General features: G+C 42.2%; 1 protein-coding gene across 1 annotated transcript in view; it reads left to right on the top strand.

Moving 5' to 3' along the window:
• EXT1 (exostosin glycosyltransferase 1) overlaps positions 1 to 23,346 on the top strand; it is a 176,906-nt gene extending 153,560 nt beyond the window's left edge. Inside the window, exons 3-11 of the mRNA XM_027731177.2 lie at positions 1,163 to 1,270; positions 4,920 to 5,039; positions 9,988 to 10,120; positions 11,461 to 11,579; positions 12,289 to 12,384; positions 15,289 to 15,378; positions 18,995 to 19,155; positions 20,156 to 20,327; positions 22,888 to 23,346. Coding sequence (XP_027586978.1) covers positions 1,163 to 1,270; positions 4,920 to 5,039; positions 9,988 to 10,120; positions 11,461 to 11,579; positions 12,289 to 12,384; positions 15,289 to 15,378; positions 18,995 to 19,155; positions 20,156 to 20,327; positions 22,888 to 23,073 — 1,185 coding nt within the window. The 3' untranslated portion in view covers positions 23,074 to 23,346. The remainder of the gene's footprint in view (positions 1 to 1,162; positions 1,271 to 4,919; positions 5,040 to 9,987; positions 10,121 to 11,460; positions 11,580 to 12,288; positions 12,385 to 15,288; positions 15,379 to 18,994; positions 19,156 to 20,155; positions 20,328 to 22,887) is intronic.
• Positions 23,347 to 25,341: the final 1,995 nt, after the last annotated feature.

Raw genomic sequence — 25,341 nt, 5'->3', positions numbered from 1 at the left:
ATAAAATGCACACACCAAGGATTTTCCTAGCAGGCTACCAGCAGTATTCACCAATTATGATGGATTCCCAATTTCTGTCTGGATCCAGGGCACGTTGAAAGGCCTGATCCACATTAGTGGAATGTTTTAAACATGAAAACACATTGCTAAGTGTTTTCTGGTTGATTTTTTTCCATGCACTGATGTAATTTCCTTACTGAAGGTCACAGTTCTTTACATAGGATAAGCACTCCTGTAATGGAGACTTGACCAGTCTAAGATGCTGTGTGTGATACATGTTACCAAGGAAGGTACAGCAGTCTTTTGGGAGATGAGGAGAGGTCTGGACCAAACTCAGAGATCTTAAGCTTAGCTTGATCCAAAAGAAACTGAACCAGAGCACAGGCTTGATACAAATCCTCTGGTACTAGTTTCTTTCATCACATCAGGAGATTTTTGGTTTGGATCTTACCTTGTGATTGAGCTGACCAGAACCTAGTAGTGATCATTTGTTTATGGAAATACTGACCTATTTACTAAATATTTACAAACTCTCTGTACAGAGGAACTTGTACAACTCTTAGAAGATTAAATAGGTTAGACAGATCATGCTGGTATGAAATAGATATTAAATGTATATGCTTTTTGTTTGTTTTAAGACATAAAGCAATTTTTATTTTTGTAGACAGGTGATGACAGATGAGTTATGTTTGTGCAGTTGCCTCTGTTTGGAGGGTTGATATCATAAAGGATAGGGAATTCACTCCTCCCTTCTGGGAAAGGTGCTCTAGAATTAAATATGACCTGTATTTTCTGTAGAGTTGCGTAGCAACATAATATAAAAATTAGGGGAGTTGCTCCCTGCTGAATGGTTCACAAAGCAGCAAGGGAGGGTCATGATTTTTTATTAAATTCTCCAGTGTTATGTCTACAGCATTTAACAGTTCTACCCTTGTCTGGCAGTGTAAGCACCAGATTGCAAACTCCACTCTCCATGCAAAGCCCACCTTTCAGTGCATATGAATAAGCATAAATGGAAAACCATAATCCCTTGGGCTGCCCTCCTGCGGATTCTGGCTTCTGGTGTTCTTTGCCATGTTGCCTCTCCTGAGCTTGTGCAGAAAACACGGGTCTTGGTGTTGGTGAAAACGTCAGGTAACCACCCTGCTCTGTGTCCCTGCAGGCCGCCTGTGTCCCAGTCATGCTCAGCAATGGATGGGAGTTGCCGTTCTCAGAAGTGATTGATTGGAACCAAGCTGCCATCATAGGCGATGAGAGATTGTTATTACAGGTAAGGAAAAGACCACGGCCTTCAGCAGATCAGGTGATTATTGCTGCCACCATCTAAATGGACAGGGAAGATGAATCCAAAAGGTCAGGACTATAAAGGAATTTTTATCATGAAGGGATTGTCTGTGTCACACCGGACTGTGAACTCATTTAATATGACATCATTCATTTTTTGACCTGAAGGTCATTGCAGACACCAGGCCACACTCTTAAATGCATTCCTAAACTTTTATTTTTGCAAAGAGCATGAAATCTCTTCTGGTGTGGAGCACTCGGATGCCAATCTGAGGCAGAGCTGTCCTGGTCCCAGGTGCTGTGATGAAAGATAGAGTGTTTCAGGGCGGGTTCTGCTCCAGTCCTTCAGAAATAGTTTATCCTCAGGTGTCCCACAGCACTGGGAATCCTCAGGAAAGCAGATATTTTCTCAGGCGGGAATTATCATGCAACAGTTTGGTGGGAAGTTGCATCTGTCCCTGTTCTGATGTGTGGAACATTGCTTTCTGAAGCAGTGTTCACGTCACTTATCATTAATCTTGAGATCATAGAAAAAAAGTGGGCTGAGAAGTTACACATTCCCTGCTCCCTTTAGCATCTACTTTGGTTTTAAATTCACTAGGTTTATTTTTTTTTTCAGATACCTTAGTGGGTTTTATAGTGTGTATATATATATATATTCTGTAAAGTATGTGGAGAAGTTGATGTTAGGAGAAGTTCTTGAAAAACTGTTTTCCCCAAAGTAGCATTTGATAAATCTCCGTTGCCCAGCATGAAGCTGAGTACCACAAGATCTGGAATAACCACTGACTAACCACTAAATAGCCACTAAGAGTTTTATTTATCATTGAGTTTAGTGTCATCCACAGAGAGAAGCCCTCAAAGGTGGCACCCCCAAAACAAAGTATCTTTAAAAATCTCAATTCATGCCTCTTAACTTGTCTCAGGAAGTAAATATTTGTGAAGAACTGGCCTTGCAAGCCTTGCAAAGTGTTGCTTATTCTATTTAATGTGATACAAGCTACAAATATAAAAGGGCCATTTGATTTTTGCTTCTGTGAACAGCACATTTTTCTGAGCAAAATTATGTCTCTCTTTAAATAATAATAATTTTCTGATCTTCGCGCTTTCCGGTAACATGCCATTCGTTCACTTCGCAGCTGCTTCCATATTGAACAACTACTGCACCGTTATTAACAGTGTTTTTAAAGAGCTGGCAGAGGGCCTGAATGTCTGCTCTGGGAAATGTTTTTGTTATGTTACAGTTTTTCATTTCCTGTTTGAGAGCAACTCGGATGTTTTTATTTGCATATTCTCCTCATCATAGCGCTGGGAGAGCTTAATCCAGCCTTTCTGCATTTATTTGTGCAGAGTGGTTTTTCCCTCCCCCCTACTCATTGCTGAAATGACCTTTTATTAAAGTTCTAATAATTCCAGTGTAATCATGCCAGATTAGTATTAATACATCATTTTGCCCACCTGTCTTTCTGGACAAGTAGATTAAAACTAATAGGCAAATGCAGTTAAAATAGAAGCTCTGATTTTTCTTTCCAGCTGTTGTAACAGAGCCCACACCAAGGCCTTTTTTAGCCTTGACACCGTGTTTGCTGGCACTCACAAATGTGGTGTGGTGTGTAAAATCATAACTTCTTGCAGTAACCTTCACAGTCTGAGCAACCTTCCTTTTCAAAAGTTATAGTTGGGAATGAGTATTGATTTTGTTTGTTGCTTACACACATACACACACAGACCCAAGGTTGCACATATTGCAATGAAATTTTAAGTTTATTGAAAAAATGCTGTAGTGCCACTCTGAAGTGACGTTAATCTTGTCTTCGCTGCTGATAATGTTCCTGGGCATGGTTAATACACATCTATGCAGCCAGTACAGATAATGTTCATTATCCCTCTACTTATTGGGACACATCACAAATAGTGATGTGATCACTTAGAAAAACATGTTTCCAACTTCTGTCTTCCATACTAGTTTTGCAGGGAATATTTTACCTAAAGACCTATATTTTACTTAAAGGGTCGGTAGCAAAGGAATGTAAAGTAGCATATTCAACAATCTGACCTTTTTCTTCTGCTCCACCTTGCTGCAGTGCTAAGTCTCTCATAAGCTCAAATTCTGTATTGCATCAGCAGTGTCTCTAAGATGGTGGTCTAATAGTTGAAGGGTTGAGAGAGCAAAGATGTTTCATCTAACATTGCACCCAATGGAGCCATGAACAAAGTGTCCATACCTGGTTACAAACTCTGCAGTAAAGAATTTGCTGATTCTTGTGAAAATTTTTTACATATAAATTCTTAAAATATCAAATTTTCTTCAGGAAAAAGGTTTCTTGTGAAATCATTTGATTCGAGAACATGTGAAAGCAAATAGTGATCACTGCCACATCTCAGAATATTTTAGGAATAAGCAAAGTGTGGGAAAGAATAGGATGTGGTGGGTTGCAGGCAAACTTCAGAATAAGCTGGGATACACAAGAACCAACACACAGCCCAGGTATATGCTTTTACAACTAATGACTCAGGTAAAAGATTTATGAAAAATGAGTGTCTGAGAAAAAGATGGTCTATTTTAACGGTTGGACTCGATGATCTTAGAGGTCTTTTCCAACCTAAACAAATCTATGATTCCATTTAGAAATCAAAAAAAATGTAGGTGTAAAAGCACAACTCTTCATTGCTAGAAAAAATGAACACAAATCAGCAACATATCCTCAATGCTTTTTTGCTGCTGTGAGTAGCCAATTGCAGTGAAATTCCCTTGGTAATGTCAGTTTGTGTTGTCCAAGTGGGGTACTGGAGGCCTTGGTTAAAGTCCTAAGTTAAAGCATGGCATGTATGTACATTAGTTTCACTCCAGTGTGGAAGAAGGATGTGGGGATAGGGAAGGATGTAGACATAAAGCCCTTGCCTTCTCATCTAGTGAGCAGTTACATTTTCTAAAGGAAAAGCACTGCAGAAAGACAATTTGGGGTTTATTTGTAAGGCAACTTATACCACAATTAATATGTGGATTTAATGGAAAGGGGGGAAAAATAAGCACTGTTTTCCCTTGTGAATAACAGGTGTTGTGGAAGACGTTATTCTTTCCACCTTCGGTAATTAGTAAAATGCAGTTTGATCCACAGGCTCCCAAAAAGTGGAGTCTTACTTAAGATGTTGCTATGTTTTCTTTAGGGCACATAGCGTTGCCATGCTGTGGTAAATGCAATTCCAGATCCCTTTAATATACTTTGAATGTGGGGATTATTGTTGAACTCTCAAGACCTGCAGGTACTAGGTTGTTAAAATACTAGTCCACAAAGAGCTTCGTGGGATTAAAAGCATGAGGAGTGTATGGAGGAGCTCCTTACTGTGCCACACCACAAGGCTGAGGGGGGGCAGCTTTTTACCATAAAACAGCCAAAAACTAAAAGAAAGCAGATTTAAAAAGAAAAATCATATATTCAGTGCCAGAGGTTATAAAGGGTTATGTCTCATTCATTTTACATCAAGGCTTTAACTGTCGACACACATCTCTGTTGGACAGGAGTGCTGAAGCTGTGCAGCTCACTAATAGAGGAGAGGACTTGTCAGCAGCATATTAATTTGATGAGATTGTGTTGTTTCTAAAGCTTCTGACTATATTGCATCTTGTATTACAGATTCCTTCTACAATCAGGTCTATCCATCAGGATAAAATCCTAGCACTTAGACAGCAGACACAGTTCTTGTGGGAGGCTTATTTTTCTTCAGTTGAGAAGATTGTATTGACTACACTAGAGGTGAGTAAAAATTATCTGGGACCTTGCTAAGCAGTGAGATTTCTGTACCTGTCCAGCTGCTTCTGTCCTCAGCTGGTGTCAGACCTTGGTTTTCATGACGTGTAGTTGGTCACTGGGAAAAAAGCTCGGCATCTTGATGAGTTTTCTCCCCTAAGGAAATACTTTCTTCATTATCGGAATCCACATTAGAAAACTGACACAGTGAAAAATGGGAGCTACCCAACACATGGAAAAGTTGTCATGTGTGATCTTGACTTAGCAAGGCTTTATGGCTTATGAATCACTATCCTTGTCATTGGTAGTGAATGTATTTCTTAAGAAACCCTTCTGGAATTCATTTTGGAAAAAATATTACCATGGAGCTCCTCCTTGACCATTCCTTAACATTTTGATGCCTTGTGATGGGGCTATTGGTCTGGCTAAAGGAAAAAGGGGGGCTTGTAAATGCTGGGTCTTATCTTCACATGCAGGATAAAGGAAAGGCTTGATCATCCTTATAAATTATTAATAAATAATCATAATTAGACTGCTATTAGAGGGGGAGACAGATGATCTCAAATGTGGAGAGAATCCTTTCTGAATTCAGAGGCAGAGGAAAGATGAAAGGCTCTTTAGAAGTAGGGCCCAGGCTGCAATTTCAAAAGCAGGTTTCTTTTCTAATTGTTTTCCAATTTTTCACATAAATTTCTGACACACTTCTACCACTGAAAAAGATTCACTTTGTAGGGGCAAATGCACTCGTCTTATGCTAATGCTTCTGCAATACCATCCATCTTTGTGCACAGTTGTAATGCACAGTTGTAATGCACAGTTGTAAAGCTCCACATTTCCCACTGAGCCTGCTTTCCCCTGAAAACTGCAAATGAGTGCTTCTGTCTACAGTACAGGTTGCCCATGGCTGATCTATCTCCAGCTGCTGCAAGACAGTCCCTTAGGTTTTTCTGTGCCAGTGAAGAAAAGGAGCCAGGGAACATTTGCAGAGCCCCTGGCATAGCTGTCCTCACAATGCTCCCTCACCCTCAGAAGAGCATGTCTTCATCTGTGCTGCCTGTTGGGAACTGCTCTGCATCCTCAAACTCTTCATAAGCCACTGATGAGGTGGTGATAATTATCACAGCCCACACCAGGATCAGACTCACAAAGCCAAAGACCATGTGCCATAGCTTGCAGTCTAATTAGCCCTTACAGAAGTGCTCCCAGGGAGGGACCATCAGGTGCCTCACACATCATCTGCCCCTTCCCTGCATGTGCTCTGTTATCGTTAGGGATTGCTAAAAGGACAGGGGCACACTGCTCTCCCCATTGCCCTTCCCCTGCCTGTGCTGGGGCAGCCCCCACAGCCTTGGTGTGCATTGAATCAAGTTCCAGCACTCACAGATGTGTCTTTAGTGCCGCTTTGGAACCCATTGGCCCATGTGGCTGCATGACTCCAAGGGGCAGCAAAACCTGTAAAGCTGAAGCAGATGGGTAACCAGCAAGCTGGAGTTTCCGCTCAGAGTGCAAAAACTAAAAGACAAAAAACTTCCTGAAAGGTTTAGTTTAATGAAACCAATTAATGTATGCCTGGTCTTGAAGTTATGTTCTGGTTTTTTTCATTTGTTTGCAAGTGTAGTTTTGGTTTGAGATGTTTTTTGATTGTTTTTTAATTCGGGACTCTCAATTTCTTGAGACAGCTAAGAGGGACTCTGTTCTTATGAACAGATATTAATTTCACATTTCAACTTGCCTAAGTAAAATCCTGAGTTAACTTTCCATAGGAAAGGAGTAAAAGAGTTGAGAGCAATTTTTGGTGTCTGAAACCTGCAAGCAGTATATCGTCTTCTTAAAATCTGATGTCTGGAAGTAAATTCCTAGCAGGATTATTTTTTCTGGTAGATGTGGTCCATCTTCTCTCTGACACTGTTGTTTCAGAGTGCTCTGATGATTCTAGATATCATCAGAATAATCACTTGCCTGCTAACTGCAGTGCCAGTGTATGTCCATGTCTGAGGATATCAGCACAGAAAAAATCTTCATCAACTCAGATGTCTGCAAGGACATCACAGTCCTTTATCATGCATACCTGTGGAAACCTTAAGTCACATTTTAAGGTCCTTGATCTTCTCACAACATTTGGTGGCCTAAGCCAAAGAGCTCATAGTCCAAAACAAGAGGTTTGAATAATTTGGCCAGCAACCCCCTATAGCAGTCACAGAGGAACTGCCCAGTGCCTTGGACATGGTGTGGGATAGGAAACGATGCTCACGAGTGTCTACTGCAGGCTGGTGAGTGGGAGTGCTGTGCTGCTGCAGACACCATCCATGCTCCAGGGTGTCTGCACTTTTTCAACCTGGTCTTCTCCAAAAGCAAACCCAAAACATCCTGCATCCATGCACAGTGTGCTCAGCCCTCGGCTCAGGAAGAGGAGTGGAAAGAGACAGCACAAAGTACAGACAAGAAATATTGGATGCTTGGCTGGGACACTTCGAAAAGCAGCTATGATTAAGGCAATATGTGAACTTTTTGAAGTGTGAGGATGAGGGAGACAAAAATATTGGACTATTAATGCATTCCAAAAAGAAAAGGGACATCTTGCCAGAGATCCTAACCCCTTTCTTCACTTATTAAACTTCCTGTCGTGCCTCATCATTGGAGAAACCATGTAGTTGCTGTCTTCTCTGCAACATGTGCAACACTGTACACTCTATATTTTAATTCCTTGGTCCTCCATGTTATCCTTTTTTACACTTTTCTCTTTCTGCCAAGTTGTCTTTTGTCCTCTCTATCCTGACAGACAGGTTTCTTATGGATCAGGAGAATGATAAATTAGTGATCTGTTTGTTAACTGTGATGAACCATCAAGGCCAGCTCCTGAGCCTGGAGCAGAACCATGTTGGTGAGGTTTGTGTGCCTCACATGCACTGCAGGCTGTGTGTGCTCCATGGCACTGGGGCCCTGCTCCCCGTTGGAGCTGCGCTGGCTCCAGGCGCACTGAGGCGGCACTGAACAGGAGCCATGTGTTTCCCCTGCAGCCTTGTTGGCTACCAGCTAGTGGAAAACTCTACCGTCTGTGAAAACCTCCTGACCATGTAAATTCACAGACTTCTCCTGATCTGACTGTGCCCCAGTTCTGAGAAAGCAGGAGGGAGGAGCTGTAGTGTTTAGGCTTTGTGGTAAACACTCAAAAATATGTACTTTCTAGGTTCTGTCTTTGTTTAGTGGCATAACTTGCAGATGGGCAAACAGCAGTCATTGTCTGTGGTTTTTCCTCTCCCCACTGCCATGTGGGAGATCTGACAACTGATATACCTAACTTACCAAACAGAAATATTCAGGTACATTCTTGTCAGTGATGAAACTACAGTCCTAAGTCTGTTATTCAAAAAAAAAAAAGAAAAAAATTAAATTAACTCACTCATGTGAGTGAATTACTGCATATTAGCTATGGTAATTGGTTGTAGGCAAAATTCAGACAAGCATGCACTCAACATCTGCCCCAGTTTAGCAGTACGTATATTACCACCAGCAGTGGATTGTCTAGCACAATGTTACTGGTGTTTTAATCTTTTCTTGTCATGGCAATCAAAAATTCCAGGAAAACCACTGCTTGTGGCAACACTTGTTCATGTTCTGTATTGACCAAATGTCCCTGAACTCAGCAGCTTACAGAGTTTTGAGCTTGGTTAGACTCCAGCAGCTGCTTTTTTGCTGTTTGTGGTGAGTCTTTTTGCTTGCTTTTGGTTTTCTTACACTTCACTCCAGCTTCAGACACATGAAATTTCACCTAGATACGCCTATGTTAAGGCCAGACATGTTAGGTTAGGAGACCAACATGTTCTTGGCGCTTGAGCCCTGTGCACTGCATAAACTGCCAGTTAAGTGAAATATTGGGACATCACGGAAGACGAGCTGCAGAAGAAGGCAAGGCATTCTTTAGCCAGCCTGGGAGAAAATTCATTCTTCACCACCTCCTGGCCCTTTGCAGTGTCCCATGTCCAGACCTGGCAGCTTCTTATGCTCTGAGGGAAGGCAAATCTGTAAGAACATGTGACTCAAGAGCCTACTGCACTTAAAAAGTTGCACTCATGTGGAGGCTGAACTTGTCCTGTTATAGCTTCCCACCACTGAGTCTTGTTATCTCTTTGCAAAAAGTTTAAAAAAATTCCCATCAGTGTAAGAACCACTCTGGTTCTTGCAATCAGACATCTGATGTGAAGCAACTGTAATTAGTTTCATAAATACATATTAATTGTACGAATTGTATGGCCTTGTACTTTTTTTTTTTTTTGGCTTGTGGTATTCTAGATGATGAAGTAGATGATCTAGGAATCTGTTCTGACCTTAAAAGCCTAGGAATCTATGTTTGTGGCCCTCTACAGAGACAGACAGTAGTTGCCAAAAGATCTTTTTCTGCTTCATCCAACAAGGAACTATTGCAGAACTGAGACGTGGAATCAGCAATGTGTCTGAATGCTAATATCCCTTTATAATTAAGCAAAACCTTATAATTAGTGCTGCCTGATTTGCTGCAAGTCTTTGTGGTTTTGAATGCTCTCATTATCTCCAAATAATACCTAGCTGTGTAATGCCATCTTCAAATAATTATCATCTGTGAGTTCTGGGTAGTAAAACTGACAATGAACTAATCAGGCTTACAACTGCTAAGATACTCTAATAGACAAAATATTTGACTTGAAATATAAAATGCTATAAATTGCGTGGTCCCCACGTCCACAGAGACTAATGAGATGTTCTGAAACCTATGGTACACAGCCTGAGCTGCTGAAGTGGTGTCAAGAGTGTTCAGGTTTTGAGTTCTTTTAAGAGAGATCAAGGAGGAATGTCAAGTAATTTGCGTGCCTCAGCTTTTTGCAAAATGGGTGATGATTCCAGTCAGCTGGAGTCCCTGAAGCTTCTACTAGTGACTATGATAGTCTATTTAAAAATTATTACTTCTCTTGTTTTCCAGATTATTCAGGACAGAATATTTAAGCACATATCACGTAACAGCTTAATATGGAACAAACATCCTGGAGGGTTATTTGTACTGCCACAGTATTCCTCATATCTGGGAGACTTTCCTTACTACTATGCTAATCTTGGTGAGTGAATCCTTGCTATAATGTAGTAGCATTTGGAATTTCTAGTGGAAATTTGACATTTAGTCTTTGAGTAACATGTGCCAAGTGACTTGCCATTTGTTTGTAGTTAATGGTGCCTTTCGTTTATCCTGTCTCAGTCTTTCTTCCCTGCCTACTGTAGACTGGAATGTCTCTGACTCATCAACATGCATCATATGTCTCTCCCTTGCAAAGATTTTTTTAAAAAAAAATCTATGTCCCTTCATACTTTTCAGTTGCTGGTAATGAATGCCTGAGTTGCCGATGCATTCATGGCCTGAGGGGACATAAGAGGAGTAGCTTTTTCCTTTCTTTGTTTATTCGTGCTTGGCAAATTGGAAAAGTGGTAATTTACCCATGACACTTGTTATTGGAGTGCACAGTTGGTATGGATTTATTCTCCATATGATATGTCTTCATATGGATCCCACTAGAAGGAATGAATAGGGCTTAGGTTCATGGCTTTTTCCTGGAGCAGAGCTTGAACAATGAGTTCTGCAGGCAAATGTGCCTACAGGCTGAAAGGCTGAAGTGATCCTGCTTACCAGACTGCTGCTACTTTTGGCTCAGCCTGTGCCATCCCACTTCTGTGGATCTGTACTGCTCACCTACTAAAAATTCACAGTTACTGTGTTAAAAAGGGGGGAAGAAGGTTTCTGTGATACTTTTGATGAAAAATGACTGTGACCCCACACAGATGAATTTAGATGAGGTTGAGAGCGTTAATGAAGGATAGACACCAGTAGGATCTGTTATTTCAGGCAGAAAAGGAAATCATAGTGAGACAAAAATATCAGAATGGAAGGCAAGCAGAATTATCAGCTCAGGAGGTAATCGATGATGCATGTGGAGGGGAATCAACCCAGAAAGAGCAAAAATCTGTCAGAGACTGTAATGGAACTGAGGAAACTGAACAAGCTTCTGGAAGTTATGGAGATAGTCTGTAGAAAACACCAAGCATCCAGAGCCAGGCAGTAAAACAGAGCCTGTGTCAAGAAGGATATTTGACTGAACAAACTAGATGTCAGTATTATCCGTGGGACAAACTGGATGGAAGAAAGAGATTGCAGGACATCTCTGGAAATAGTGAGTAAGAAAAGGCAGTAAGTGTCTTGGAGTCAGGTATTTCAGAGGGTGTGGGAGTTAACAGGAAGTGTGATCTCCTCATCTGGTATCCTAGTATCTGAGATGAAGGAACATGGCCTAAAAAAACATGGCAAGGTTTACATCAAGTGCACATAGTTTTTTCCATCTCTGGAGTCCTTTAATCTGTACTAACTGGGGCGGTTTTGTCTTTACTGAACACGTGTGTATCTCTTCAGGTCTGAAGCCTCTTTCCACATTCACTGCCGTTATCCACGCAGTAACTCCCCTGGTTTCCCAATCTCAACCTGTGCTGAAACTCCTGGTTGCTGTAGCCAAGTCCCAGTACTGTGCACAGGTAAGCAGCACTGTTTGGCTGTCAGTCCCAACAGAGAAAAACCGCCCTGCCAGGAATGAAGAGCCTGGTGATTCAGCCCTGTTTCAATTCTGATGTTTCTTTCCTCTGAGATTTCTGTTATCTGTGACCTACATGCATGGGAAACAAAAGTTCTGAGTATAATGGGAGTGGAATAGAGATAGTAATTAAACCCTTTTGTTACATGAGACAGGTAAAATAATGACTGCACTTTAAAGATCAACATTGTATGTGCTGCAAGCTGCAAAAGGATGTCTATGCCTCAAGAGCTGCTGCGTGATCTTCCTTCCTCCTGCTGTGGCTCTTAGACTTATCAGTGCCAGGATTTTGGCTTCTCTAAAAGAAACCCTGGGGAGTTCAGTAGGAACACCCTCTTGCAGTGGAGTGTCACAAGTGGTTTTGCCTTTAATGAGAGCCAAAATAAATCAGTGACATCCGTATGACCTGGCTGAGACAAAGACTTCCCAAGTTCCTGTCTGGTCTATATTTGCCTGAGAGGATGTATATTGTAAGTAATCAGGTTGGGTGAAATTACTGTAGGAAGTGTTACTTCTGTACATATTTGTACCATTGTTTTTGATTTTGAAATTCCTGATTTGAATTTAACATGTCTGTCTGGAGATCTGGGACCTTAGTGTTTGGACTGCATTGCCACAAAGGTCTCTGATCATGGTCCAATACTCTCTTTCAGATTATTGTTTTATGGAATTGCGATAAACCTCTCCCAGCCAAACACCGCTGGCCTGCCACTTCTGTGCCTGTCATAGTTATCGAAGGAGAGAGCAAGGTAGGTGGATGGAAGCACAGTAAAATACTGCCTATATTCTCCGATGAGATAAGAATTTATTTTTCTGGCTGCTTTGGTGAAAGCTTCATAGTTCCCAACTATGTGACAGCTCCTTTCTATTCCTTAGCCTTTTGTACCAGCTTGGTCACAGATTTGTGTTTCATGCATGGGCCCTGTGCTCACAGAAGTCATCAGCATGGCAATTAATGCCTTGAATCTGAGATTCACAGATGGGACCCAGTTTTGAAATGTGGTCCCAAGAGTAGGTAGTGCTGATCCCATCTGTGGAGATTTCTGCCTCTCTGCAAGTGCATGAAGGTAGTGATGCAGCTTCAGCATTGAGTCTGAGCAGTCAGATGCAAGACTTGGGGGTCAGTTGTGAACTCAAAAGCAGAGGAAAAGATGAGAACTAGCCTTTGAAAAGTGCCTTTTCTTATGGTCTTGTGGGGTACTGATGCCAGTGATGGGGTCTTACCATCAAAAAAAAAGGAAGGGACAAGGGACATGGGACAGGTGTGGGAGCAAAATCACCACATCATCTCTTGCTGTGCAACACACATTTGTTTGTACTTTCACAAAGTCAAAACAGACAGCATCAGATGGGAAAAGAATGGGTTTTTAAAATCCACACTGATGTGGATTATTCCTTTACAATGAGAGAAGCAAGACTTGCCTCGAAACTCTGAAACAGATTTGGGCTGGTCCACTCTGCAGTCACTGTCAGCTGGCTCTTGAGCTCTGCATTGGCAAAGGAAACTTTAAGTTGCTTTGGCTGTACAATCCTATTTTGAATTTATAATCCTCTCTTTGGTCTTTTCCCCCTGTCACCTTAACAAGGGGAGAGAGAGAGCCCTGCAAAGTTGGCAGCTAAAGGCTCTCACCTTAGCTAGCCATGTAAACAGTATCAGGAGAGTTGCTGCAGGGCCAAGAAGGGCTATGGTGATTTCTGAACCTTTTGATTGTTCTGGGTTTTTTTAATTTTCTTTTTGTAAAACTTGCAGATGTGAGATAGAGGAGAAAATCTCTGACCAGTTCTACAGTGTTTGTAGAAATTGGCCCCAGGCACTGTTTAGATTCCAAGTGAGTCTCCTGAGTACACAAAGGTGTGTTTATACTGGACAGTCTCTTCCCTCTAATATCCCAACTTATGCCAAATGGCTTCATGCGTGGAAAGCTGTTTGTTTGGACAAAGCTTGTAGAGCCAGAGCAGTGCAATTTAAAGGTTTCATAAAGGAACTGCTTTTCATCTCCAGACTTAACTGAAACATACTGGCAGGCACATTACTCCGTGCGGGTGATCGCAGAGGTCTGCCTTTACCTAACCTTAACTCTTCCCCATGAAATCAAGAGATACTATCACACCCATTTTACAAAAGGTAGCTTTAGCTATGAAACAAATACATGGCTAGTCCCGACTGTTGTACTATTTGACAATTTCACATGGTCTGTAAAAGATCAGAGGTGAGAATACAGGTCTCCTGCCGGCTGTTTGCTCTGCTTTGCCTTAGTGTAAGCAAAGCAAAACCATCAACTTCAGCCAGATCTCATACCAGCCACTGCCTCCCCAGAACAAGGCCATTGTAGCAATGAAGAGATACTCTCCAGATAGACATTATGAACATCCTGATTATGGAGACAGAGCTTTCTCTGAATCAAGGCATAGATTCCGAAGACTTACTCCCAAACATGTTGCAGGGGATGCAGAACTGACAATGTCCATTATGAGAGATGTGTAAAACTCCTCCATGTCTCTGTTTCCATATAGTGGTTTCCTCTTACTGGTCTCGACTTTCATAGTGTTTTTTGGCTTAATGAATAGGAAAAGAAGTCTAGTGACTAGCCAGACTATTTTTCCTAGCAAATGAGGGAAAAAAATCATGTTGTGTCCTTGTTACATCAGCTTTCCAAAGGTGCTAATTAGTCTGCTAAAGAAACCATATAGATTTTAATTTCTTACTATTATCTTTTTGATCCAGCTTTCCCATCTATTTTCTATTACTTTGAGGACCATATCTTTCCAAAGCTTATACTGCATAGAGGTTTTATATGTATAGAATGGTTTGGGTTGGAACGGACCTTAAAGATCATTTAGTGCCAACCTGCCTGCCATGGGCAGGGACACCTCTCACACTAGACCAGGTTGCTCAGAGCTCCATCCAGCCTGGCCATGAACACTTCCAGGGATGGGGCATCTACAGCTTCTCTGGGCAACCTGTTTCAGTGCCTCACTACCCTCACAGTAAAGATTTTTTCCTAATATCTAACCTAAACTTACTCTCTGTCTGTTTGAAGCCATTCCTCCTTGTCCTGTCACTCCATCTTTCTTGTGGGCTTCCTTCAGGTACTGGAGGATCACTTAGAATGTGACTTTTTAAAAAGCTACAACACCTATATAATTCTTGATGCAAATAAAACTCGATACATGTGTTCTATAGCATGTTCTCCTTTTTTGACAGGGAATGTTGCACCATCCTGGTACTGTAACATCCTTCACACACAGTCTGGGCTGCTTGGTTTCCCAGCTGCATAGCCTTATGAATGCTGCAAAGTCCTTCTCAGTGAGGGACAGTCTTAGCTACCAGGGAAAATGTCCTCTCCAAAGAAGCTGTAGGTACATCTAATTCTCAGTATGGACCATTGCAGTTTCTCACAAAAGGAAAGCACCCTGCTCCAAAGAGGGAGGTCTTTTCGGAAATTACTCCTCAGGCAGAAGGTGTAGGCTGACTGCTGGGGTGAAAAAATGACACTCTTTCACTCTTGAGCTGAAGAGTCCTTTCCATCAGACAGAAATATGCCATGTACCTCAGACAAGAGGAAATAAGAGTGAGGAATAAAATGGAGTATTTACCTTGGAACTGAGTAGTGATTTTTGTTTTCTCCCCTTCCTGCCTTGGATACCCACAGGTTATGAGCAGTCGCTTCCTGCCCTACGACAACATAGTGACAGATGCAGTGCTAAGCCTGGATGAGGACACCGTGCTTTCAACCACTGAGGTAAGGGTCTCTGTCATGCTGGGAGACTGCTTGGCTCCTGGGCTCAGCCTGAGCACAGCAGATATGCTCTTCTCTGGGCTTTGCCAGTGAGTAAATGTTATAAGATTTCCTGCCACACTCCTCAAATTTAACATGTTGCACTTGTTTCAGCAATGCTGGCACTGCCTGCCATCAGAGGAGCTTTTCGCCCTGGTTAATTGGCTCATCATTAGCATATGGTTCTTCCGTTCTTTATTATTTTAGTAACATAGCTGCAGGCGGGTGTAGGCAGCCGAGAGCAGTCAGCTTTAATATTCTGTTCTCACTTTTCTGATTGGGGTAGCTTCCCCCCCTCCCTACATTATCAGTAGGGTGTAGGTGGAGAAGGAAGGGTTGTCAGCAGCAGGGGACTGCTATCGCTCTAAAAGACAGCAGTGCCACCCTAATGCAGGATTTCACTGAGGAATGTTCTTTCACCATTGTGTCGGCCCATAAAATTGGAGATCTTTGCTAGTTTAGGTCCTTGAGTGTTTGTGCCAAGAGCAAGATAGCACTAAGAAAAGAAAAATACTGTAGAAAACCAATTTTTACAACTGGGATGAGTATTGATTTCTAGAACCTCTTCCTGAGAACCACAAGGGAAACTGATGACAGTTTATATAGAGTGCAATATTTGGGAAATACATTATTAATGATGGCCAGGGAATAGCTTGAAAAACTCGGTTTTCTTTTGTTTTCCCTTTTTTCCCCCATGTTCATGGCCATTCCCCTCTCCTCACTTCACCTTTATAAAAATGCGTTTTTGTCAGTGGTGGAGATGCTACCACTACTTATATATCAGTGAAGAAATGTGTAACATTAATCTTCAGTCACTGCTATATACCCTGTGATGTTACTGAATTTGTTCTAAATTGATGACATTGCAACTGCTCTTCTTCTCTGTGCGGATGTTGTGCTGTGGTTAGACTGCTCCAGAAAGAGCCACAGTAACCCTCTTTTGCTTCACAAATGGAAGAAATAGTTGACATTGAACCTATTTCGTGCCAAGGTTACACCTTGATAGTTTCTGCTAGATAAGAAAGAATATGGCTGCTGCCAAAGCACTTGTGTGCAAAGCCCTGCACAGCCAGTAAAAGGCATTTATCCTAGGACTGGAGTTCCTGAGCAGGTTGTTGCTCGGGATGAAGGGTGTCAGCTGGCTTGGGGACCATGGTAAGACCTCTCAGGGACTTCATTGCCCTGAGGGGGTATTTACAGCAATTCCATGTGAATTTCATGAGGATTTGGGGCTTTGTTTTGTTTTAACTGATACTTATTCGTCATCCAAACTTTGGAATCATTTACGCTTCTGGAACACATATGAAGTAAATAAATAGTGTTCCTCATTCCTCTTGGCCGTGTTTTACCCTAAACATTCTGAAATGCAAATATTTGTTGTTGTGTGAGACAACATACATGTTTCTTTGTGGCTTCTTCCCTCCTGTGAGCAACTTGCAGTTGATCCTGCGTGCTTGTGCAGTGGCTGCTTGCTCTATGAGCTCATGGCCCCTGTGCTGCAGACAGAACCAGCTGGCCAGCTCTTGCCGGCACCCACCTTGCAGCTTTGGTGTGTCTCTGCCAGGGTACCAGGGTCAGCAACTCTCCTTGGTGGCTCTCCATGAAGAGCTGGTGGGCCTCCATTGCTTCACTTCCACCACTGTACAGCTTATGCAAATGCGGTGTGACATTTCCTTTGAAAATGGCTGCTCATGGTGCTTCAAGGTCCAGAGAAAGCAATTTAGGAATGTGGTCAAATACAGTCACATTCTCATTGAAAGGAGCAGTCACCAGGCACATCCTCTGGACTGTCCAGCCCTGGGGTAGTAAAGGTTTTCCATCCACAATGGAACAGCGCGTAATTGCTCTGTGACGGGAGCTGTTCCACATGCGCAGAGGGATGTGTGCGTGAGTCGTAATCTGAAATCAGCACGGGTCAGTGATCCGGAGGTTTAAGAGACTGGCAGCTTGGCTGGATTTTCCTGCTGATCAACTGAGAGTGGCAATGCTGCTGGAAATTATATAGGATGAGAACTGAGGGATTTTTTTAATAAAGGCAGTTTACTCTTAGGGTGATTGCCTTAGTGTGTCTCCCTGGTACAAGGACAGATAGTTGAAAGCACAAGAGAGGGCACTGAGTGCAGAAGCTTTATTATTTATTTAGTTTGAGATTCTCAGACTTCTCTAAAGAAAACAGATGTCACGTTTTATGGGAAAGGCCTTTATAGGGGAAAAAACTCTCTAGTTCTTTCATGTGGTATTGATCAGAACTATCACAACGGTAAGTGTTTTGTGCACATTGTCTTTCTAGTTGGCCTCAGATTCCTTGAAACAACTTTAAAGAAAATATCCAGTCCCTAACTTTGTGTTCCAGTCCATGTGTGACTCTTCTGTTTCATAAAAACATTTGTAAATGTGAGAAGTCTGACAGTAATCAACACGAAATGGGACTGTTCTCAGAGAAGCTATTTTTTATCTAACCTCTACACCCTTGACTTTGGCTGCTCTCCTGGAAGACTTTTCAAACATTTTTGAGCAAGGTTTTAGGTCCCTCTAGTACTGGAGCAGCCCAATGTGCAGCGCAGAAGCAAAGCTCTCATTTTCTTGGGTTTACCTAGGACAATTAGAATCATCTTTAACTCATTTTAAAATAATTTTGTTCTAGCTTGAGCTCCAAATCTAAGCTGAAGTGGAGGGACTGCCAACCAGCTTTTCGTTGTAGTTACCAAATTCTTTTCAAATATAATACTGACAAGGTTTTTGCAAACTATCCCAGTCATCCCTTTCCTAGTATCACCAGGGTTTGTTTGGTGGGATGTTGGAGTAGCAGTGTCCTGTCACTTCTCAGTTCTCAGAGGTTCGAGTTATTAAAATTGTTACGGCAAGACAATGTAATAGAAAACCACCATTGGCAGCATTTGACATCCTCTTGTGGCTCATACAGTATCAAGCATTTTTCTTAAAGTTTAAGCTCCTGATGCCATTTAACTAAATGGGAATCTTATCTTTCTCTTTATTAAGCAATTATGTTGAACCTTTTCGGTCACGTAGACACTCCTAAAAGTGTGACCAGCGTGGTCTTCAGAACGCTCAAAGCAGATGAAAGATATAAATGGACTCCACACTGACTGCCTGTTTTAATCTCACTGAGCCACCTTTACAATTTAAAGTATTTGACTCCTGATTTCCCAAACTTCATGTTAACATTGCTGAAGTGTAGGTGAGGTGCACAAAGACGTGCAAAAGTTTCAGTTTCCCACATGGCTGTTACCTCTTGGTATTGCATCGAAGTATAAATACATGCACCTACACCCATTCTTTTTGTAACTTGAAAAGGTTTGATATGTAAAGGGCAAGTTTGAAAATGTTAATGTAATGCTGTGATGCTCTAGACTCCCTTTAACAGGAACCATTAAAATGTGCATAATTATAGGGCAAAATGTCAAGCAGTCAGTTTAATTTACTGATGAATATATAGAATTAATGTTTTGCAACAGTTCCAAGATTCTGAATTGCGAATTAGTGGCAAGGTAATATTTTGTTTTGTTGACATTTGTTGAAACAGTTTCGGTATTCATTTGGCCTGTGCCTTTGTCCACAGGTGGATTTTGCCTTTACAGTTTGGCAGAGCTTTCCAGAGAGGATTGTAGGGTACCCTGCGCGCAGTCACTTCTGGGACAACACTAAGGAGAGGTGGGGGTATACCTCCAAATGGACTAATGACTATTCCATGGTATTGACAGGAGCTGCTATTTACCACAAGTAAGAACCTGGAGCATTTGCTGTCCTCCTTCTGAATGAAACAAAAAATAGTAAAGAGGGGGGTGGGGGGGTGGGGTGTGAAGAACATTCTTCCGGGGAGGGTCAAAAATGGAAAGATAATAAGTCTACTTTTTATGGGGTAATAATTTAAGTTCTTGGTTTAGCTCTGGGAATCTGGTAATCATTATTGCGCTTGTTGGGTCTCTTTGAAGTCACTTGTGTTTTGAGGCAGTCGGACTGCTCTTTTTAACATCAGGAATTACACACTTCAAAGAGTTCCCGAATTCATTAAGATGCTTGGCTGAATGGCCTGTAGCATAGCAGAAAGGAGGTTACTTCCAGACCAGCTCTGGGTATGTGTTGGCTGACAGCTGCAGACTGCAAAGTCTTCTGGCTACTCTAGAAATGAAGTACAGTGGACACATCACAGTTCAGCATATTGCAGCATGTTGGAGAAACCCCCTGTCGTTAGGACTTCATCAGACCAAAGTCCTCTCTAGATATTAGGAAAAAGTCGGAAAATTTTGGAGTATCTAATCTACATCCCCACAAAGGAGAAGACAGGCCATAAGGGATAGTGTAGGCCCAAAGGAGAATAATTTCAACAGTAAGAACAGCAATAGGCCACTTTTACTAGAGTTCTTTCCAACTGAACAGTTTGGAAAGAAAAGGTGGGGGATGAATTCATCAGTGTTGTCTGTCACGTTGTAGCAATATGGGGCTCTCTTTCCTGCTTGTCCTTTATCTTGATGCTTAGGTCTGCATTGTTTCTTTCAACCCAGTTACCAAAAAGGTGTACGTTCTGTTTCTCCATGAACACTGACTTGATGAGAAACTGATTTGTTTTCCCTTCTTGTTGGAGGATGAGACTAAAAAAGGATGTGGTGTATTGGGAGTTGGCTGGAAAAACTTGTGTCTGAACTGAGATAGAAATTTCCTGGAGCTCGTGGTACCTGAAAGCCCAGTGACTTGTATTAATAACTCTGCTGTTGGTTTCCAGATATTATCACTACCTGTACACTCATTACCTGCCTGCCAGCCTAAAGAATATGGTGGACCAACTGGCCAATTGTGAGGACATTCTAATGAATTTTTTGGTGTCAGCTGTGACAAAATTGCCTCCAATCAAAGTAACACAGAAAAAACAATATAAGGAAACCATGATGGGACAGGTATGTATTCACAGCGTATTTTAGCAATTGGGATGAACTGATAATATAACGGGTTTGCTTCTAAGTTAGGCTTACAAAGTGATACAATTCTGTTAAATTTTTTTGAAGTTTTTATTTTAGCAGAACTGTAAATAGGGTGTGGATATGCTTATTATAATGAGAGAAAAGGTAAAGATGGCAAACATCTACTGTGGATGCTGCTTCCCTTCATAGTTTTCTCACACAGTGTTATACACTGTGATTCCAAACTCCTGATGATTGTGGTGACTGAATTTCAGTTAAACTCTAGTTTTCTAATTAAATTTTCTAGACCTAAGACCTAGCCATGGAATGCTAGAAACAGAAGTAAATTCTAGAAAGGTTTTCTATTTTTTATTATTATTAATTAATATAATGTACCAGGCTGTCCCTGTGCTATTTTAAATTATATAACATGATTCAAGCACTGACATTGGACTGTCACAACAGAGGTAATTTGTGATATGTAAAGCAGTGTTTTCCGACAAGGAACATTTTGTCCCACAGCCATGCCATCACTCACTAGCAGTTATGAAATGCTTGCTTTAGATCCTCTTCCATTTACTGGATAAACCCTCTGTCTTTACAGAAATGGAAATACCTCTAGTAACAGGGATACATGGTAACCTGGGGGCATTTGTCTTCCTACCCTGTGTGAGAGCAATGGGAGGAATAGGAAGTCCTGCAAAACCTGCAAGTCCTGAACAGCCTCCCATCTGTGGTGCCACGGTGTCTGTGATTCTCATTGCAAACAGTGCCATGATTACTAGGGGGCAGGAGAAATAAAGGGCCCTCTATTTTCCCCTCACATTTCCTCCTATTAGCGTTACTTGGATCTTTGACTGGGGAGTGACCATGACAGTTTGTAAACTCCCTTATCTGTATGTCACTGCGCTTTCACCTGAGGTGTAGGTAGCATTCAGCAATTCTGACTCATCTGGGTGCCCAGGAGACCTTCTGCAAACAAGAAGGTGCCATCCAGAAAGTACCTATTGCTTCCAGTTTCAGCTTCACCTCTCCACAGGGCTGTGCTTTGGCTGTTTGGCAGAGCCTGAACACTCATTTTTCATCCTACAGCGTGGGTGACTCGAGTCAGCCATGAACTATAACTCTCTCCTAAAGACAAGTTGTTCCTGCAGCTTTGGGAAATGTAATGGACCATGTTCATAATTCCTTGAAAGACAAATAAAAAATTAACATAACCTCAGTGTTGTGACAGAGATTAATAGTCGTATGGAAATTCACTGTTAATGGCCAAAATGTCTGCTATAATCCTCCAGCAACAAGCTTTTACTTGCTCTTTAGTGGCTTGGTATAATCAGGAGGCTGTAATCAATGCACATTATAACCTACCACTTGAGCTAAACTGGACAGGCCTTGGACAAAGATCAAGTTTGATACCACAGTCATTTGGCAAGTCCTTGACTTTATCTGTTTCTTCATGTTTTAATTTACATCCTTTGACTTTATGAATTTGTATTTGTTTTTAAACTATAGTGGAACCATAAGTGCTATAGAGAGATGCATGGGAAGTGGCACAAAAAAAATTCTTAGGCTCTCAGCATTCATACTTTATCTTAAATAATAGTTTTATTATGTTTATAAATGCTCTTTAGGTACAGATAAAGAATAACAACATCTTTAAAGCTGTCAGGACATTTTTTTTCTAGAGCTGCTGAGTTTCAATGGATTTCCACAAGGATTATAGCTGCCCTGAACTTTGGAAAATCAGGCCACAATATTTTGCATGTATGCAGTCAAAGACCTTGGGTCTTTTCCTTGGGTCAGAGTTTAGCTTGATGTAGTGTGGAACATCAGTTAATTTTCTTTGTCTGTGAGACAGTATTGTCTGATGCACTGGCCTTGGCCAGTGGGATTCCTGGAAGCATCCTGCTTTTCTCTGCAGGATGTGTACACACATGAGTAATGCCAGCTTCTGCTGAGCTCAGTTAAAAGCTGGTTGAAATTACTTTTGTATAAATTTCTGCAGATCTAGACTGCAAACGTGCAGTTTTGACCCTGAGAAACTGTAATAATTGTTTTCTTCCTGTGGCTGAAGACCATGGGCAGCTGTTGGGCTGGGCTTGGATGTGCACCTCTGCTGAAAAACAGTGACCTTCTTGTCTTTTTTAGTGGTTTTTAAGTACTTGTTCTATCTCTGAAATAACTGGAGGGTTTGAAAGAAAGAAGAGTTAGAGATAAGGTGAAATAGAGTGTGATGAACTATGGAAGGGCTGCTCATGGATGTCATGCTCCACATCAGGCTGGCTCGTGCTTGAACTCTGGTCATCATGCTGCACTGCCCTCTGCTCGTTTTGGAAAGTTGGGGGTGTCTGGCTCACCACTGCTGGCTCTGCAGTGGGCAGGGTGTCCTTCCCCCTGTTTGAACCCCCTGAGCAGATTTTAGCTGCCACTGAGCCACATGCTCCTGAGCCCCAGTGCGGCCCGGCACCACGGTGTCAGCCTTCCCACGGCACTTGCCCTTCTCGCCATCCTGTTGTATCATGGCCAGTGTCTGATCTCTGCTCTCCTCTCCACACAGGCATCCCGGGCCTCGCGCTGGGCCGACCCCGACCACTTCGCCCAGCGGCAGAGCTGCATGAACACTTTCGCCAGCTGGTTTGGCTATATGCCGCTGATCCACTCGCAGATGAGGCTCGACCCTGTCCTCTTTAAAGACCAGGTCTCCATCCTGAGGAAGAAGTACCGAGACATTGAACGACTCTGAGGAGCGCTGCTGAGGGGGCCGAGCCACCCCCTGCCAGACTGTGCCACCGACAGCAAGCGCCCGACCCCGCACGCAGCGTCCTGGCTCCGGGGCGCGCTGCTCTGGACTGCGCCGAACCGCCCGGCAGGCTGCTGTCGCTGAGACTAGGTCGTGTACAGTTTCATTATGGAACATTAAATAATTATTTTTGAAATGATTGCTATGCAGGTTTAAACTTTTTTAATGATCAAAAAAAAAACCCTATTAAAAACAGAGTTCTTTCTTTAATCAAAATTGTGTTGGTTGTGAATATTTCAGAGCTGCCATTTCTTTCTTTCGTGCATTTGATTGTCAATGCAATTTTCATTCCTTTTCCCCTGCACAGTTAAACGCTGGAATCTCACGGAGACAAAATGCATCAGGTTCAGAAACAAACTGAGCACAAGCAGGACATAACCGAAGTATTAACATTTCTCATTTACTGCTGACTTTTTAGGTTTTTGCCTGTTTTCCCCAAGCCAGTAGCAGCCACTGCGGCTAAACTCCTTTGGGCACATGGAAAACTGGAGAACCCCCAAGGAACCAGACAAGAGGGTAGATCCTTCTGGTTGAGGACCCCATTTTTAAAGGCCATCAACCTTGCATTGAAGGGAGAGAGGAGCATTTTTATGGAGGAGCAAATCAGTTGCATGGAACAAAGGGACACGTGTGCACAGCAGGGCTGTAGTGCTGGGTGTATGTATTGTGGTCGGAGAGGTGCATCCGGAGTGTCCCTGTCCGTGGGTGGCTGAGCACCCCAGGGACAGTCAGCACGGCCAGCTGTTGTCATGGTCATGTGGGACACCCAGAGCTTGTGCAAGTCCCTGCTGCTGGGGGCAGTGGTGCCACTTGGCCGTGGCAGCTAAGCTTCCAGAAGTAGCTTTTTTTCTGAGGGCAAAAGGGGTTTTGACAGAAAACAAGGCATGTTAGTGCTTGCAGTGCAGGAATTTGGCCTGTAACAAACTGGTTTATTTGAAGTCAAAGCATGGGCTTCTCCTTCTCTTTTTTTGTTTTCTTTTTTTTTTTTTTTGGAAGTGCAAATATGTGGAGAAATTCCCTCTTGTGGGTCTGACACCTGAAGTAAAGTGTATGGTCAGACACTGGTTACTGGCAGCAGTGGGTACTCCCAGGTATACTTGGGGCAAGGTAACTCACACAAAAAACCTGTCCCTGAAATACCAGTGCTGCTCCCACTGCAAAATGGTTTTAGCATTTCAAATATAAGTATTTTTAAATTGAAATATTCCAATTGTTTATTTCTCTGTAGTTCTTTGCTTATTTATTTGTTTCTTTACATTGAAGTATGAAAACAGAAGCAGTCATTTGGGTCAGGAAGATGCCATTCCAATTTGGTTAGAAAATAAGCACTTTAAAAATGTTTTGAACTTAACATTTTGATGGGGTGCATTTGGGGTGCTCTGTAACTATTACTACCCTCAAGAGCTCTGTTAAAGTCACAGCAAGAGGTTTTAGTGCCGATGCTCAGAAGACCAGCAAGCCTTTCTATACCTCATTCCTTTGTAAACAGGCAATCTGGTAGCAGGGATGAAGAGTAGTTGGACCCGAATTTTCACCAATTTCATTCAGGCTCAGGCACCAATTTAATATGCAGCTTTAAGCATCTCCCATAACCAGGGCATGCCTCAGTTTCCACCTTTGTAAAAGTAATAGCTGCTGGTTGTAGAGAGAATGCTGTGAAGCTTAAATGCTTTCTGTTGCTGTTAAGATCAGAATCCCTAAATGGAAAGTTGCTTTAAAAGTGCAAAGTGCACATTGCTAAATGTTTGTATGCAACTTGACATGTAAAGACTTGCAGAGAGTGCTTTGCTTTGCATATGTATTGCAATATTTAAACAGAGCACAGTGAGTTAGGGCAGGAACATCAGCTTCCTGACATTTTGTGTTAGAATCATTGAATGGTTTGGGTTGGAAGAGATCTTAAAGATCATCTAGTTCCAACCCCCCTGCCACGAGCAGGGACATCTTCCACTAGACCAGGTTGCTCAGAGCACCATCCAACCTGACCTTGAACACCTCCAGGGATGGGGTATCTACAGCTGCTCTGGGCAACCTGTTCCAGTGCCTCACCACCCTCACAGTAAATAATTTCTTCCTAATATCTGATCTAAACCTGCCCTCTTTCAGTTTAAAACCATTACCCCTTGTCCTATCACTACATGCCCTTGTTAATCTGAACCAAATCTTTAAAGGAATCTGCCAAAACATGTGTGAGACTGCGGCTAGTGACTT

Source organism: Pipra filicauda, unplaced genomic scaffold (genome assembly GCF_003945595.2).
Source record: "Pipra filicauda isolate LSUMZ 115617 unplaced genomic scaffold, ASM394559v2 scaffold243_size1161148_pilon, whole genome shotgun sequence".
Lineage (NCBI taxonomy): Eukaryota > Metazoa > Chordata > Aves > Passeriformes > Pipridae > Pipra > Pipra filicauda.
The sequence above is the reverse complement of the archived record's forward strand: the minus strand, read 5'-3'. Positions and strand labels throughout refer to the sequence as shown.